Genomic DNA, 17,236 nt, shown 5'->3' on the forward strand with positions numbered 1-17,236 from the left:
TATCGCCAAAGATAAAAAGTCTGTATTTTACCCCCGAGACATTATCTATCGACAATGCTAGGTTCCAGCTCTTTACCAAGGATATTGAAACGATACCCTTAATAAAAAAATGCCCTGGAACTTCACATTATACCTGCCAACTACTTGGTAAAGATATGGTTACACGCAGAAGAAGAGCTGATAAAGTTCATGTATTCTACCGATACCTATACCTGGAATAACGAGACAGTTTACCTATTGGTTGTCTAGACAACCGTCCCAGATGTCTGTATAGATCTAGTGACTTATAAGCGCAAAGCAAACTGCACCCTAAATAGATTCACCTGCTTCAGAAATGTAATGTGCAACCCATTCTTGTAGTTGTGAACGCAATTAGCTGGTGCCCAGGCGGTCAAGGGACCTCCATACTGATCTTAGCTAGCAAATAGACCTTCGTACCTGAACACCAAGATCAAATTCAAACATATTTCGTTCATACTGTAAGCTCAAAATTTTACTTTTTAATCCTTCTTTTGCGGCCTATTTAATTGTGCCTACCACCCCATGCGCAAAGATTCGAGAATTTTTGTGGCGGGCATTCAAAATGTTGCACACAAAACGCTTGCATCATACGATGTCAACCGCAGTTGAAGGGCTAATAGCATATAATATAAAAGCATTAGTGATGATAAAGCTAGTTTTTCTGAAAGATGTAAAGAAATAGTTATAAGTTCATATGAAATTCCGAAAATACTCATTTTGATCTCACTTGATGTTTGACCCTGGAAATTAATTTCAAGGTTAAAATAGAGGATGACGTCCACTAATATTTTTTTCTCATCCTATGAGTAATTGATCTAGCATGGATGCTTGATTTTAACAAACAATCTCATAACAAGTTGATATCACATTTTGGCTGGCCGATTAACTGGAATATTCGTTGCTTTTGTGACTTTACCTTTAGAAGGTGAAATCGCGATTATTGGTTCTTTCAAAATAAAAGAAAACATTGTTTCTGTTGTTTTTAAGAAGATTTACTTAGAATTGTGTTTGATTTGCACAATAAAACTATTTCTGATCTTTACAGATATTCCTGCGCATTTTATTTTGCTATTACTTCTGAAATAGCTATTTACGTTAACTTCATGTATTTGTGGTGTTATAATATATTTCTTGTGTTGGTTACACGTATATAACTCTATATACGTCAATTAGGCATGGTCTTCCTTATTTATTTGGATTATATTTGAATTGTGTCAGAAGGAAAGTTTGTGTTGTGAACAGATAATTTACGAAACCTTCACGGTTAGAAGCATTGTTCATTGCTGACAATGTAGTTAGTGTAATTTCAGTTGATATAAGACATTGGTTTGCAGTTGACCTTTTTCAACTGAACCTGGCCATTTACTCTCGCATGATGTGACATGTATACTATATTTGACTGGATGACTTTTATTCCTATAAAAGGTTCAAGTACCAAGCTGATTGGTTATTACATTTAACTTCTGACTTTTTACAGGTTGAGCTGAGTTGACTTGGAAATTTCAATCTTGATTTTTGGAATATAAAGCTTAATGTTAGACTATATGTTATCTCGCTTTGAACTGCGGACTTGTACTGCTAGAAGCCGGGTTTCGATACCCGTGGTGGGCAGAGCAAAGATAGCCCTTTGTGTAGCTTTGTGCTTAATAACAAACAATAACAACAACAAAGCTTTGAACACATTAACAGTCACCGAGACCTGAACCATGCATTCTCTCGGCATAGAAGAGGATCTCTGCAAGAACTATAGGGATTTAATCCTCATGCCACCAACTCCTGAAAAAAGCCAAGTATGTTTTATTTTTGTTCCATTTTAACTTATATTTAGATTTATCTTGTGTTTAGTTTTATAACATTTCCTGAGTTTATATTATGATCTTATTTTTGTTGTTGTCAGTAGTTCAAAATTAGAAACGGTGGAAGATAGTAGCTTTGCCATAAATAAAAATACTGTTGTGTATTATATTTAGTTTGTTCTTTATTTTATTTGTATTTAATAATATGCCATTTTTAATTACAGTATTTAATTGTGCACGGATTTCGTTGATTTTGTTTTTTGTTTTCAACTGTGGATTGCACGTTGATTGCAATTGATATATCAAGGGTTTTGTTCTGCAATCATCTCAATCTTATATTCACTTTCATCTATGTTGCAATTTTATTCTTTTCTATATATAGCACATTTGATTTTGTTTACTTTTTGTTCATCTGTACGACGATACGATGTTAACTGAATTCAGTTTAGTTTCCGTTTATTTTTATAATTTTATTCAGATAGTTTTCTAATATGTTTCTTTTCATCTTGTTCAATTTAACTGGTTGTTGTGTTATCAATAAAGTTTTCTTTACTTGTGACGTGTAAGTATCATGGCGTCCTATATATATTATAAGAAGATGATTGCTAGAAATTTTCGCCTTGTTAATTAACTGATATACCGTCTTTTAATACTGAGTTTTCAGGCTCTTACATAGAAATGCTCTGAGATAAGAAAGGAGAGTTGTCGCAGTTGGAAGAACTGCTAATTTCACCATTCCTCAGTTAGGAAGATTATACCTTTATTTAGGTATATGCAGGCAAATATTTCTGAATCTTCGTGCAAGTTTTCTGTATGTAGTTAGTTGGCATCTTGCTAAACATCGCAGAACTGATAATTTTATCTTGCTTTAATTAATATTGAATACAACTTTAGTCAAGTATATTTTAAAATGGCTTCATGGTAGTCTGCGCTGTATATCTATACACAAAATTTCCAGAATGGCTTCCTGTTAGTGTAATCTCTGTATCTATATAAGCTATTTCCCTAATGACTACTTTGTGGTCATCTCTCTTTCTCTGTTTAAGAGGTTTCCCAAATGATTTCCTGGTGTTCTGCTCTGTATATGTATAAAAGAGATTTTTGGAATACCTTCCAGTTGGTCTTTCTGTGTATCTGTACAAGAGATTTTGTGAATTACTTCCTGGTAGTCTTCTACCTTTTGGTCTGTTCCATGTTTCTGTACAAGAGGTTTCCCGAATGACTTCCTCGTGATCTGCTCTGTGTATCAGTACAAGAGGTTTCTCGAATGACTTCCTGCGAGTCATTCTGTGTATCTATACAATATGTTTTCTGAATGACTTCCTAGTGGGCTGCTCTGTGTATTTGAACAAGAGGTTTCCCAAATGACTATCTTGTGATGTGCTCTGTGTATCTGTACAAGAGGTTTCCTGAATGACTTCCTGGTGGTCTACTCCATGTATCAGTGCAAATATTTCTCGAATTACTTCATGTGGGTCTTTCTGTCTATCTGTGTAATACATTTCCAGCATAAATTGGTGGTGGTCTGCTCTGTGTATTTGTTCAAGACGTTTCTTGAATGACTTCCTGGTGGTCTGTTCTGTTTCTATGTACAAGAGGTTTGCTGAAAGGCTTCCTGGTAGTCTGCTCTGTGTATCTGTACAAGAAGTTTCCTGAATGACTTCCTGGTAGTCTGCACTGTGTATCTGTACAAGAGGGTTCTCGAATAACTTCCTGGTTGTCCGTCCCATGTCTCTGTACAAGAGGTTTCCCGAATAACTTCCTGGTAGTCTGCACTGTGTATCTGTGCAACAGGTTCCCGATTGACTTCTTGGTTATCTGTTCTGTGTATCTGAACAAGAGCTTTCCAAAATTACTTCTTTTTGGCCTGATCTGAGTATTTGTCAAAAGGTTTACGGTATGACTGGTTGCTCCGTGTATTTGTACAATGATTTTACTACTTGACTTCCTGGTAGTCTGCTTTTGTATCTATACACGACATTTCCTATGTGACTTCTTGGTGGTCTTCTCTATGTGTATCTAGAAGAAATTTCGCGAATAACATCTTGGTAGTCTGCTCTGTGCATCTGTGCAAAAGGTTTCCCAAATGACTTCCTGGTGGTCTGCCCTGTGTATACGTACAATAGGTTTTCCGATTGACTTCCTGGTGGTCTTTCTGCTTATCTGTACAAGAGGTATTCCAAATGAGTTCATAGTGGACTATCTTAGTGTTCCATATCTTTGTAGAAGTTGTTGCGTAAAAACACTTCCTGCTCTGTTTCCCGAATAACTGGTAGTCTGCCCTGTGGATCTATAAATGAGATTTCCAGAATGGCTTCCTGATAGTCTGACCTTTGTACCTATACAAGAGATTTCCCTAATGAAATTTTGGTGGTCATCTCTGTTTCTCTGTATAAAATATCTGCCAAATAACTTTCTGGTAATCTGCTCTGTGTATCTGTGCAAGAGGTTTCCAGAATTACTTCCTGGTGGCCTGCACTGAGTATTTGTCAAAAGGTTTCTTGTATGACTTCCTGGTGGTCTGCTCTGTGTATTTGTACAAAGGTTTCATCACTTGACTTCCTTGTAGTCTGCTCTTTGTATCTATGCACGATATTTCAAATGTGGTCTGATCTCTGTATCTGTGCAAGGGGGTTTTAGAATGGCTTCCTAGTGGTCTGCTCTCCTTTTATGTACAAAAGGTTCCCGAATTATTTACTGTATCTGTATAGAAGGTTTCCCGAATGACTTCCTGATAGTCTGCTATGTGTTTTTGTACAAAATGTTTCACATATGACTTTCTGGTGGTCTGTTCTGTGTATGTGTACAAGAGGTTTTCCGAATTACTTTATGGTGGTTTAATCTGTGTATTTGTACAAAGGTATCCAGAATTACGTCATGGTAGTGTGCTCTGTGTATCTATACAAGATATTTTCTGAATGACTTCCTGGTGGTCTTTCTGTGTACGTGTGGTAGAGATTTTTAAATGACCACCTGGTAGTCTGTTCTGCATCCCCGTACAAGAGGTTTCCTGAATGACTTCCTGGTGATCTGTTCTCTGTATTTGTACAAGAGGTTTCCTGAATGTCTTCCTAGTGGTCTGCTCTGTGGATCTCTGGAAGAGTTTTTCCGAATGAATTCCTGCTGGTTTTTTCCACTTCCCAGTAAAAGAGGTTTCCTGAATGCCTTCCTAGTGGTCTGCTCTGCGGATCTCTGGAAGACATTTCCCCAATAACTTCTTGGTAGTCTTTATGCATATCTGTACAAGAGAAATCCCAAATGACTTCCCGGTAGTCTTCCCTGTGTATCCATAGACGAGATATTCCAAATAATTTCCTGGTGATCTGCTCTGTTTTTATGTACAAGAGGTTTGAAAAATAGCTTCTTAGTGGTCTGCTCTATATATCTATACAAGATATTTACAGAATAACTTCCTGGTGGTCTGCTCTTTGTATTTATACAAGTGATTTCCCAAATGATTTCCTGGTAGTCTGCTCTATGTATTTGTACAAGACTTATCCCGATGGCATCCTGGTGGTCTTTCTGTGTATCTGTACAAGTGGTTTCCTGAATGACTTTCTGGTATTCTGCTCTTTATATCTCTACAAGACGTTTCCTCATGGTCATCTGGGTTTCTCTATAAAAAAGGTTTCCCAAAGGACTCCCTGGTAGTCTTTTCTATGTATCTGTGTAAGAGGTACCCCAAATTCGTTCATGGTGGTCTGCTTTGTTTCTCTGTACAAGAGGTTTCCGAATGACTTCCTGGTAGTCTGCTCTGTGTATCTGTACGAGAGGTTTCCCGAATGAGTTCCTGACGGTCCGTTCTATGTCTCTATATAAAAGGTTTCTAAATAACTTCCTGGTGATCTGCTCTGTCAATCTGTACAAGAGATTTTCCAAATGACTTGTTGGTGGTCTTCAACTGCATCTATACAATAGATTTCATGAATTACTTCCAGGTGGTCTGCTCTGTGTATCTGTACAAGAGATTTCATGAATTACTTCCAGGTGGTCTGCCCTGTGTATCTGTACAAAAGGTTTTCTGAATGAATCCCTTGTGGTCTTTCTGTGTATCTGTAGAAGAGGTATTCCGAATGATTTCAGGGTGGTCTGTTCCTTTGTCTGTAGAAGAGGTTTCCGAGAAGATCTCTTGGTGCTCTGCTCTGTTTCTATGCACAAGAAATTTCCCATATAACCTCCTGGTAGTCGGCCCTGTATATCTATACACGAAATTTCTAGAATGACTTCCTGGTAGTCTGATCTCTGTATCTGTGCAAGAGGTTTTCAGAATGACTTCTTCGTGGTCTGCTCTCTTTCTATGTACAAGAGGTTGCAGACTTTTTCTGGTGGTCTCTTTTATGTCTCTGTAGAAGAGGTTTCCCAAAAAGATCTACTGGTGGTCTACTCTGTTTCTATACACAAGAGATTTCCCAAATAACTTCCTGGTAGTATGCCGTGTATATCTATACACGAAATATATAGAATGACTTCCTGGTAGTCTCATCTCTTTCTATGTACAAGAGGTTCCCGAATTACTTCCTGGTGGTCTGTTCTGTGTACCTGAACAAGAGGTTTCCTGGATTACTTTATGGGGGTCTACTCTGTGTATATGTACAAAGGTTTCAAGAATGATGTTATGGTAGTCTGCTCTGTGTATCTGTAAAAGAGGTTTCCCGAATTACTTCATGTTGGTCTGTTCTATGTCTTTGAACAAAAGGATTCTTGAATGACTTCCTGGTGGTCTGCTCTTTGTATCTATAGAAGATATTTTCTGAACATCTTCTTGGTAGTCTTTCTGTGTATCCATACAAGAGGTTCCCTAATGACTTCTTGTTGGTATGTTAAGTGTCTCTATAGAAGAGATTTTCTGAATAACTTCCTGGTAGTCTAACCCTGTGTATTTATACACGATATTTCCCGAACGACTTCCTGGTGGTCTGCTCTGTGTATTTGTACAATAGATTTTTTGAAGAAGATCGTGGTGGTCTTTCAGTGTATCTTTGCAAGAGGTTTCCCAGTTGATTTCCTGGTTGTCTTTTCTGTGTATCTGTACAAGAGGTTTCTTGAAGGACTTCCAGGTAGAGAGATCTGTATATTGCACAAAAGGTTTCCCGAATAACTTCCTCGTGGTCTGTTCCATGTCTTTGTACAAGAGGTTTCCCGAATAACTTATGGTGGTCTATTTTATCAATCTATACAAGAGATTTTCCAAATGACTTGCTGGTGGCCTGCTATGAGTATTTGTAAAAAGGTTCCTGAAATGACTTCCTATTGATCTGCTCTGTGTATTTTTACAAAGGTTTCACAAATTGATTTCCTGGTAGTCTGCTCTGTGTATCTATACCTAATATCTCCCGAATGACTTCCTGGTGGTCTTTCTTTGTATTTGTACAAAAGGTTTCCCAAATGACTTCCTCGTGGTCTGTTCCATGTCTTTGTATAAGAGGTTTCCCGAATAACTTATGGTGGTCTATTCTATCAATCTATACAAGAGATTCTTCAAATGACTTGCTGGTGGCCTGCTCTGAGTATTTGTCAAAAGGTTTCTCTTATGACTTCCTGGTGGTCTGTTCTGTTTATTTGTACAAAGGTTTCACCACTTGACTTTCTGGTAGTCTGCCCTATGTATCTCTACAAGAAATTTCTCGAATGACATCTTGGTAGTGTGTTTTGTGTATCTGTGCAAAAGGTTTCCCGAATGACTTCCTGATGGTCTGTTCTGTGTATCTGTACAAGAGGTTTTCCAAATGAATTCCTGGTGGACAACTCTGTGTATTGGTACAAGAGGTTACCTGAATAACTTCCTGGTGGTCTGCTATGAATATTTAAAAAAAGATTCCTGAAGGACTTCCTGTTGGTCTGCTCTGTGTATTTTTACAAAGGTTTCACAAATTGACTTCCTGGTAGTCTGCTCTGTTTATCTATACATGATACCTCCCGAATTCCTTCCAGGTGGTCTGTTCCATGTCTCTGTACATGTCTCTTGGTGGTCTTCTCTATCAATCTGTACAAGAGATTTTCCAATTGATTTGTTGGTGGTCTTTATGTGTATCTGTACAAGAGGTTTCCTGAATTACTTCATGGTGGTCTGCTCTGTGTATTTGTACAAAGGTTTCACCACTTGACTTCCTGACAGTCTGCTCTGACTATCTATACACGATATTTCCCATGCTACTTCCTGGTTGTCTGCTCTATGTATCTCTACAAGAAATTTTCCGAATACCATCTTGGTATTCTGCCCTGTGTATCTAAACAAGAAATTTCCCGAATGACTTCATGGTGGTCTTTTTATGTATCTGCACAAGAAGTTCTCCGAATAACTTCCTGGTGATCTTTCTGTGTATATGTACAAGAGATATTCTGAATGACTTCCTGGTGGTCTGTTCGTGTCTCTGTACAAGAAGTTTCCCAAAAAGACCCCCTGGTGATCTGCTCTGTTTCTCTATACAAGAGATATCCCTAATAACTTCCTGGTGGTCATCTCTCTTTCTCTGTATAAGAGGTTTCCCAAATGACATCTTGGTGGTTCGCTCTGTGTATCTCTACAATAAGTTTAACAAATGATTTCCTGATAGGCTGTTCTGTGTATCTGTAGAAAATGTTCTCCCCGAATTACTTTCTCTTGGTCTGTTCCATGTCTATGTACAAGAGGATTCTGGAATGACTTCTTATTTGTCTGCTCTGTGTATCAATAGAAGATATTTTTGGAATAACTTCCTGTTGGTCTTTCTGTGTATCTATGCAATAAATTTCCCCAATAACTTCCTGGTGGTCTTTCTGTGTATCTGTACAAGATGTTTCCCGAATGACTTCCTGGTGTATCTGTGTATCTGTACAAGACATTTTCCAATTCAATTCCTGGTGATCTGCTCATTTACTTTGTATAAGAAGTTTTCTAAATGACTTCCTGGTGTTCTGCTCTGTGTATTTATACAAGACGTTTCCTGAATGACTTTCTAGTAGTCAGTTCTGTGTCTCTGTACAAATGCTTTTCCGCTTGACTTTCCGGTGGTCTGTTCTGTGTATCTGTACAAGAGTTTCCCGAAATACTCCTTGGTGGTCTCTCTGTGTATCTATACAAGATGTTTCCCGAATGACTTCCTGGTTTTCTGCTCTGTTTCTCTATACAAGACGTTCCCGAATGACTTCCTTATGGTCTTTCTGTGTATCTATACAAGATGTATCCTGAATGACTTCCTGGTAGTCTGTTCTGTGTATCTGTGCAAGAAGTTCCCGAATGACTTCCCTGTGGTTTATTACATGTCTTTGTACAATAAGTTTCCAAAATGACATCCTGTTGTTCTTTTTGTGTATCTGTCCAAGAGGTTTCTCAAATGACTACTTGGTGGTCTGTCACATGTCTCTGTACAAGAGGTTTCCAGAATAACTTCAAGTTTTCCTGCTCTGCTTCTCTGTGTAAGAAGTTTCCTGAATGACTTCCTGGTGGTCTGTTTTGTGCCTCTGTACAAGTAGTTTCGCGAATGACTTCCTGGTGGTCTGTTCTGTGTATATGTACAAGTGGTTTCGCGAATGACTTCCTGGTGGTCTGTTCTGTTTCCCTGTGCAAGAGGTTTCTCGAATGACTTTCTGGTTCTCCGTTCTGTTTCCCTGTATGAGAGATTTTCAGAGTGACCTCCTCTTAGTCTGTTCTGTGTATCTGTACATGGGGTTTCCCGAATGAATTCCTGGTAGTTTGTTCTATGTATTTTTAAAAGGGGTTTCCCAAGTGACTTCCTGATTATCTTCTCTTCGAGATAGAAGCTCACTAATAATCATGAAGTCTTTCGAACCTAAATAATGTAGTATTTTGACAAGAATAAATACTTCTTCGTTAAACTACATTTGTAGTTAAGATTATCAATCATACTGATTATTGGTAAAAATATAATTTTGCTACGATGAGCATGTTAGAAATTCTGAACAAAGTGTTATAAGTCATACACATAACAAACGTTACTAAAGAAACTGTAAAGAGAGAAAGTGGGGAAATAATCAGGATCTTTTGAGCATCAGTTAATGAAAATAAGCCGTAATGAGTGGTACTTTGAACAGAGTAAATATGTAGCCGACAGCTGTTTTCATATAACATTGTTTCGAACATGATAATATTTAGAACGCAACAGCTTGTATACCTTACGGTAGTCTACCAAACTTAAGGAAGTGTAGCTCGAGTGGTTTCCTGACCCAAATTTACGAGTGCTTAAAATACAAAAAAATATAGGAAAGAGGGGTATGTATGTATTTTTATTTCAGTATCATTTCGTTGGTCTTATGTAATTGTACTTAAAAAGGACAATTCACTAGGTTTAATCAGGATTAGCAAGCAAACCTCGTGTTTAACTTTTAACGTTAACATAACGTTTTATAAAAATTATTATTATTGTCCCATCTGTATTTTTTTTTCACTAATTCTTAATGCGATTGAAATGAAGGATTTGCAGTTATTAAACACATCACACAAACAAAATATTTATAATATTGTTTCATTCATAGAAGACTGGATACGTCATAATATCCAATCAAAATTATTATCGTTTTATGGTCCTTCATGTTTTATTAAATTCCAGGTGAGTTAAGAAAACATACACGTGTTCCATAAAGCGTTTATATTGCAAGTAAAAATTTATATTTTTTATAACGCTTAAAGTTATTCTGAATAGCTTGTCAGTGTTTCATGTACATCAATTTTTTCGTTTTATGATATTGTTTTTATTTTCTTTCAGTCGCAAAATTTGATAATGAATAAAAAGAGCAGGGCGATATGCTGAAAAATAAAACAGTCGCATTTTGACTAAGGAACATCAAAAAAATTGTAATTTTATAAAAAAAAGTAAATACGTTGAGATTACCAGAAGATGTTCATGAATATTCATATATTTGTCTGTAAAAACGCACAAAGATAAAATTCACGCTTTTAAGTTGTTTATTTTTTTGAAAACTAATAAACATCTTCTGATTGATGCCTGTCTGAAGAAATTAGTCCTACTTAACAGAATGCTAGATCTCAAGTAAAATGATCCTACTTAACACAATGTCAATCTCAAGCAAAATAGTCTTACTTAAGGCAGTGCTAATATTCAAGTAAAATATTCCTACTTAAGAAAATATCAGATCTCAGACAAATAGTCCTACTTAATAGAATGCCAGACCTCAACAAATTAGTCCTTCTTAACATAATACCAGATCTCAAGCAAAACAGCCCTACTTAACGGAACGCTAAGTCTCAAGTAAAATAGTCCTACTTATGAATGTAAGATCTCAGCTAAAATAGTCTACTTAATAAAATACCAGATTTAGGGCAAAATAGTATAGACTACAGGTCACAACATCAGATCATAAACAAAGACAAAAAAGCGAGCCTTTAATCGAATTTCAGTTTTAAGTGACTTGATAATCGCCATTCATTCTCCTAAGAGCTGTACATAATTTTATTTAATTTATGTCTTTGCTAAAACGAAGCTACTCTGTCTTATTTTAATAAATATTTCAACATAATTCTGAGTTTTCGTAATTTCAGGCGATAATACAACTTCATATTTTGTGTTTGCTGGTTTTAAATGTATCTACATATTTTACTTCATTCAGATATACATGTAAAACTTTGCATTCCTAGTTATCCTTAGTTCAATATTAAAATTTTGTCCTAAATTAATAAAGTTAACTTAGTGTTAATATATATATATATTGTATTCATGGTTCTATACTGATAGTGCTCTAGTTTATCGTGTGTATGTCATATAAGCAATTAACTGAACTATATAGCTAAATATTCTTATATAAACAACTACAGAAAAAGCCCAACTACAATTAAATTGATTTTCAAGTTTGCTCTATCAAGCGGTCCCACATATAAATTGTGCTCTCGTTGCCTAGTGTGTACTGAGACAAGATAAACTGCAGTATTTCTTGCCGCTAGAGAGCGCCATCGAAGGCGAGAAGCGATGAAAGGTGGAAACCGTGTATATGTGCCAGCGTGTATTGCGCATACGACCAAGAACGGTTCATGGTAGTATAGAACACATTATAATAATGTCTGTAAGTTAACTTGTGTGTTAATGAGATTATTTTTAAACTTTATTATGGATCGCTTTTACCTGGCGCATGCGTATAAATTTGGAGCACCGTCAAGTAAGTGTCACTTATTCTACGAATCTGAAATATATAGTATGAAAATTAAAATTATCTTGAAAAGTTAACCTTAGGAATATCCTCAAATATATCATTAGTGAAATTGAAAAGTTAATGAACTACGTTAAAATATTCTGACGAAGAAAAATTGAAATAATGCTATTTTATCGCGAATATTCTTTAGTTGTCAATAAAATAAAATAAAAAAACAGTTTCAAAAGCTATCAGATTTTTTTTCTTTAATGGATAATAATCGTATAATATAACTGTGCGGTTCTACATAGAAACATTTGAACGAACTTGTATCCTCTTTTAATTTTCGTTCTTATGTCCTTTTGAAACATAATTTCCAATAGGCGTACTGAAAAACAACTGCCAATGACTCAGTGTTAAAGTTTAGTGTTAGTACCAAGACTGCAAGCAAGTTCAAGTAATGAAAATGTTTAACGATACAATGACTCAGTGTTAAAGTTTAATGTTAGTTCCTAGAATGCAAACAAGCTCAAAGGATATGTGGTGATTATATTTTTGTGTTTTAGAAAATTAAGCCAATTAATTAAGATTTAATCAATAATATTCTTCTGTTACGTTCCTGTTGTTATTGTTTCAAAATTTTCATGAAAATGTGACATATCTACCAGTAATTCTTGTTCATACTACTTTTTTGCTGTTCTAGAAATAATCACAAACTGGATTAATAATGATCAAATACTTTGTTGTCTTGCCACGGTGTCAATGGCTTTGAATGTGTTTTATTTGTTAGTGAATTTTATCTTCATGATAGGATAAACAATTGTGTAACTAGAGTTGAAAATGCAACTAAAATAATATATATATATATATATATATATATACTAGCAGAGACTCGCGAAACATTTATGGTCAGTTTAGTATTTTTATTGCAACAGTACTTATTTAAATATAGGATTTCTAGAAAAATACAAAATAATTCTAATCGCAGACACCGAAGTCTGTAAGTCTACTTATCTTAGGTCTAAAATTAGTTAAGCCTTTTTTAAGTACGGCCTATGTTCGATAAAGAGATAAATTAACTGTAACTTTGTGTACGTTTTTTGCCTTAGTTTAGTTAGGCCAAACTTTACCTTAATTAATACTATCAATAAATAAACCTTATGATAATATTCTACGACCTAACATTAGACCTTTTTAAAAAACTTTGATAAGCTTTTAATATGTTTAAAATGTAAGGTAGATAGTAAGGTGAGTGAATATTATTATAACAGATATATATTACTGGTTATAGGTGTGCGACAGAACATGTTTGCTTTAGAATAGGAGTAGACGAAGCAATACTTTTTGATAATTTATTTTTATTAATAACTTCCAAAATGCACAATTAAGCATAATCTGTGTTTAAGAGCATTGCACGTAGTTTGGTGCTTTCGTTTTGGTACAAAAATTTCTTTTGAGATAAAAAAAAACAGCAAAATTTACCAGAGTGGTACATCGGTGTAAAACGAAATTTAGAATGAATGTGGTAGAAATTAACAAACTTATTTAGAAATCTTCGTCTTCAATAACAAGAAGTTAGTATAGAAAGTTACTAGTGGTGGTGTTTTATAACAGTGTGTTCATATTTTCTACAATTCCGCGTTGTGGTGTGTATAATGTTTTTAATATATATTCTATAAGTGAAATTGACATTATGTTTGACGTTGTTAAAAACCTTTTAATATGATAATTCTATTATCCCCAGTTTGTTCTGATGTGATAAGTTGTGAGAAAAATCCTTGGCCTTGTTTAAGTAATTCTTGCATGATCCCGTGATGGAACATCAGTAATAGATTTGATAGATAGCGCAACGCTCGTTTCTCCTACAGATATCTAACAATTGACATATATATGATCAGAAACGTAACATCTGACGTATATACTGATATTCTCATTTCTAAAAATCGCGCTTAAAACTAGTCATTACCGTATTTTTCGGTGTATAAGACGCACTTTTTGACCCCAAAATTTGATGTCAAAATCTGCTTGCGTCCTATACACCGAAGGTATGAATAATATATATGTATACATACAATATACACAAGACATGTGTAAATATATTTAAATAGGCATGCATAGTTTAGTTCAATTGAATGTGTTATTTATAACAATAGTAGCTTTTTTTCTTTTAAAAACATAACTATTTATAATGCTCCCTAAATAATAAAAAAATAAATTAGTGTAATGGATGAGAGTGAAGAAGCTTGTAAATACACGACGACCCCTGTATAATGTGGAGCAGAATAAGGCCTTTTCAGGCTTAACTTTAACAAATAAAAAATCGTTTTTGAGTGCTTGCCTTGGATTCAAATAAGCTCTTTTGTTTTTAGAGCAATATATACTATTTTTTAAAGTATCAAATTGAATTTTTGTTAAATAAAAATCTTTCAAATGCGACTGTAGCTTTTTTCCCCAAAACTTTGTCTTCAAAATAAGGGTGCGTCTTATACACCTGTGCGTCTTATATTCCGAAAAATACGGCAATTGTTTTTTATTTCGAAAAGTTTTATATCAATTAGCTATAAGCGAAATCTTGTTTCACTTCATTTGGACAATTCAGGTTGTAAGGTAATTATCATTTCCAAAACAGTTACTTACCTTGTCATATTCTTTAAGATGTCCTAAGATTTTAAACCAAATACAGAGAAACGTTAGACCATTGTAGTCCAAAAACTACTGAACCGATTTAAACAAAAGAAATACACGTCACAAGGACATTTGTTTGGCTTGCCACATGGGCTTGCTTTTGTTTAATTTTAAGTAATGAAGCACAGGTATCATACATTATCAAACTAGTGCATAACTAGCTAATTTGACAATAACTGATACCATTGCGTTCATGATACTGTAATGTTTTTAAGTTATGAATTTTTCTTTCTGTTTATATCATATACTACCTGTGGTATCGAATAATTTATTGTGTAACGGTAACGAAACATTATCAAAAAACAACTTTGTTAAGGACACAAACAAATTCATCGATAACTCACATCATTTTTTTTTCCCCGAGATTCTCAATATCTTTATATGGTGTGATTTGTTTTACCCTTAATGCTCGTTTTAATGCAATTAAACTATGCGATGTACCTCTAATAATGCAATTAAAAAGCTGGTTTGTCCCCCCAAAATGTATTGTTTGACTTTGTTATTTACACTGAATAGTTAGATAACAAAACAACGCAAGTCATATGTAACACACGATTCATATTTGCTGAATACATCACAACCCATAACAAAATTTCCATGCTAAGTTATTTAGGTATGTATTAATTATCTAAATACCATACACAAGTACTTGTACGTTACAATAATACTGAATTAGCAGCATATTTAAGCCAAACCCTAGTATAATACTCTCATGAAACACCCAACCAACCACCCTTAAGATCTTAATAATTAGAAGTTTAGAACGAACTTTATGTTGGTCAAATTAAGACTTCCCAGTGTGCAATTTCTTTACGCTTTTATTAAATGAGTGTTTCTGTGGGATAGATAATACATAACCATGGCTTCTAATTATTTTAAATAACGTATTACTCGAGTGAACTGGATACACGAGTAGTTAGGCTAACATCATAATTGTTAAGATCTTTGTTTAGTTTGTTATTGTCTATGGATATAGGGTGGGTGATGTTCCTGAACATCTAGCTTTATGAGTAGCCTACGTTGTTTTTTTCATATTTATGTATGTGTATGGAAGAAAGAAGCAATTCATTTGTATTACTGAGGGCGGAAAGACCTGTTTCACACTACTGGACAAATATCAATTTGCTCTGTATATGCACTTTTTTGCATGAATTATTAAGATCTTAAAGTTAGGTGAATAGTAAGGTAATAATTTTTTGAGAATCCTTTTAAATACAGTGCTAATTTAGTATTATTGTACTATACTATCAGTGCAATGCATGGTATTAAAAAGGTTACTTCCATTTTTGCATTACTGGGCCTGGAAAGGCCTACATCAGATAACACAGTATGTCTCAGCTTTACCAGTATGCTTTTTAGACAAACTATTAAGTATTAAAATAATAAAACTTGTTGATTGAGCATTTTATGTGGTTGTAAAGAAGGTACTAATTAATATTATACTCTACTATCAATACAATGTATAATATTTAAGGGGTTACTACCATGCCCACAATTGGCCATGGTCAATGAGTGAGTGACTTTGGACTTTAGGGGTGAATTCGTTACAACTCCTTTTTGAATTTACGTTAATGCTGAAATATTTTGTGTTTTTTATGACATGGTTCTTGATAACGGCAATATGTTTTCGATAAACTACTGTTTTGTAAATTACCATCTACATATTTTTTGACGCAAACGTTTAGAAAAGATAAACTATTATTTTCTTCTGTTTCATATGCGAATTGAATTGATCGTTCTGTACTATTTAAATAACTAGCAAATTATTTATGATTGCTGTAAAGATTCGAAAATCGTTGGAAATACTAAATTAAAAAAGTAGTGTTAAACAGAATGAAGGTCCAGTTAATCAGTGTATTGGAACACTGCGTGGCCTAATTTAATAGTTAGTCAGTAAATTATGAAAATAACGTAGAAATAACAATGCTTTTAAAATTTTATAAATATTAAACACTTAGTTTTGTAAATTACTCCTGCAGATGAGAAAAACCGTTGACGGCTTCAATAAATAAGTTTCAATTGTTTAAAGGTAAAACATTGTACTTGAATTATTTATTTTACACTTATATTGCCGATTATTCATATTTATTATTTAATAGAATGTCCGAGTACCGACTACAGTTTTCACAAGTAGGAGTTGATCTATACTTAAAATTATTCTTTGTTTGTTAATTTCGCGCAAATCTATACGAGGGCTATCTGCGTTAGCCGTCCTTAATTCAGCAGTGAAAGGGAAGGCAGGTAGTCATCACCACCCACCCCAACTCTTGGGCTACTCTTTTACCAACGAATAGTGAGATTAACCGAAACATTATAAAGCCCCTACGGCTGAAAGGGCGAGCAGGTATGGTGGGAGGGGGATTCGAAACAGCGACCCACAGCTTGTGAGTCGAGCGTCCTAACCACCTGGCCACTCCGGGCATCGTTTTAGAATTAAATGTATTTGAAAGAGAGTTTAGCTGTTAAACCATTCCCAATTTTATACTAGTCACCAAGCGAATCGGTATATTTTTTTGATTATGAATTATTAATTAGAAAGATAACTTTTGTCAACATTTGCATTTCGTATAAGATTTCGGTCACTGTTGATTCTAATGATTTGAAAATTAATTGTATTTACACACACACATATATATATATATATATATACTGAC

The 17,236-nt window shown here is 34.7% G+C and overlaps 1 protein-coding gene across 3 annotated transcripts in view; it reads left to right on the forward strand.

Moving 5' to 3' along the window:
* Nucleotides 1-11,845: 11,845 nt before the first annotated feature.
* Nucleotides 11,846-17,236, forward strand: part of LOC106458890 (transcriptional enhancer factor TEF-1-like) — a 128,682-nt gene continuing 123,291 nt past the window's right edge. For all 3 annotated transcript variants that reach the window (XR_002610457.1, XM_022385247.1, XM_022385248.1), the window contains exon 1: nucleotides 11,846-11,924. Coding sequence is in view for 2 of the 3 variants with exons in the window: in XM_022385247.1 (XP_022240955.1) it covers nucleotides 11,852-11,924 (73 nt within the window). In the remaining variant the exon portion in view is untranslated. The remainder of the gene's footprint in view (nucleotides 11,925-17,236) is intronic.

This window comes from Limulus polyphemus, unplaced genomic scaffold (genome assembly GCF_000517525.1).
Source record: "Limulus polyphemus unplaced genomic scaffold, Limulus_polyphemus-2.1.2 Scaffold529, whole genome shotgun sequence".
NCBI classification, from domain to species: domain Eukaryota; kingdom Metazoa; phylum Arthropoda; class Merostomata; order Xiphosura; family Limulidae; genus Limulus; species Limulus polyphemus.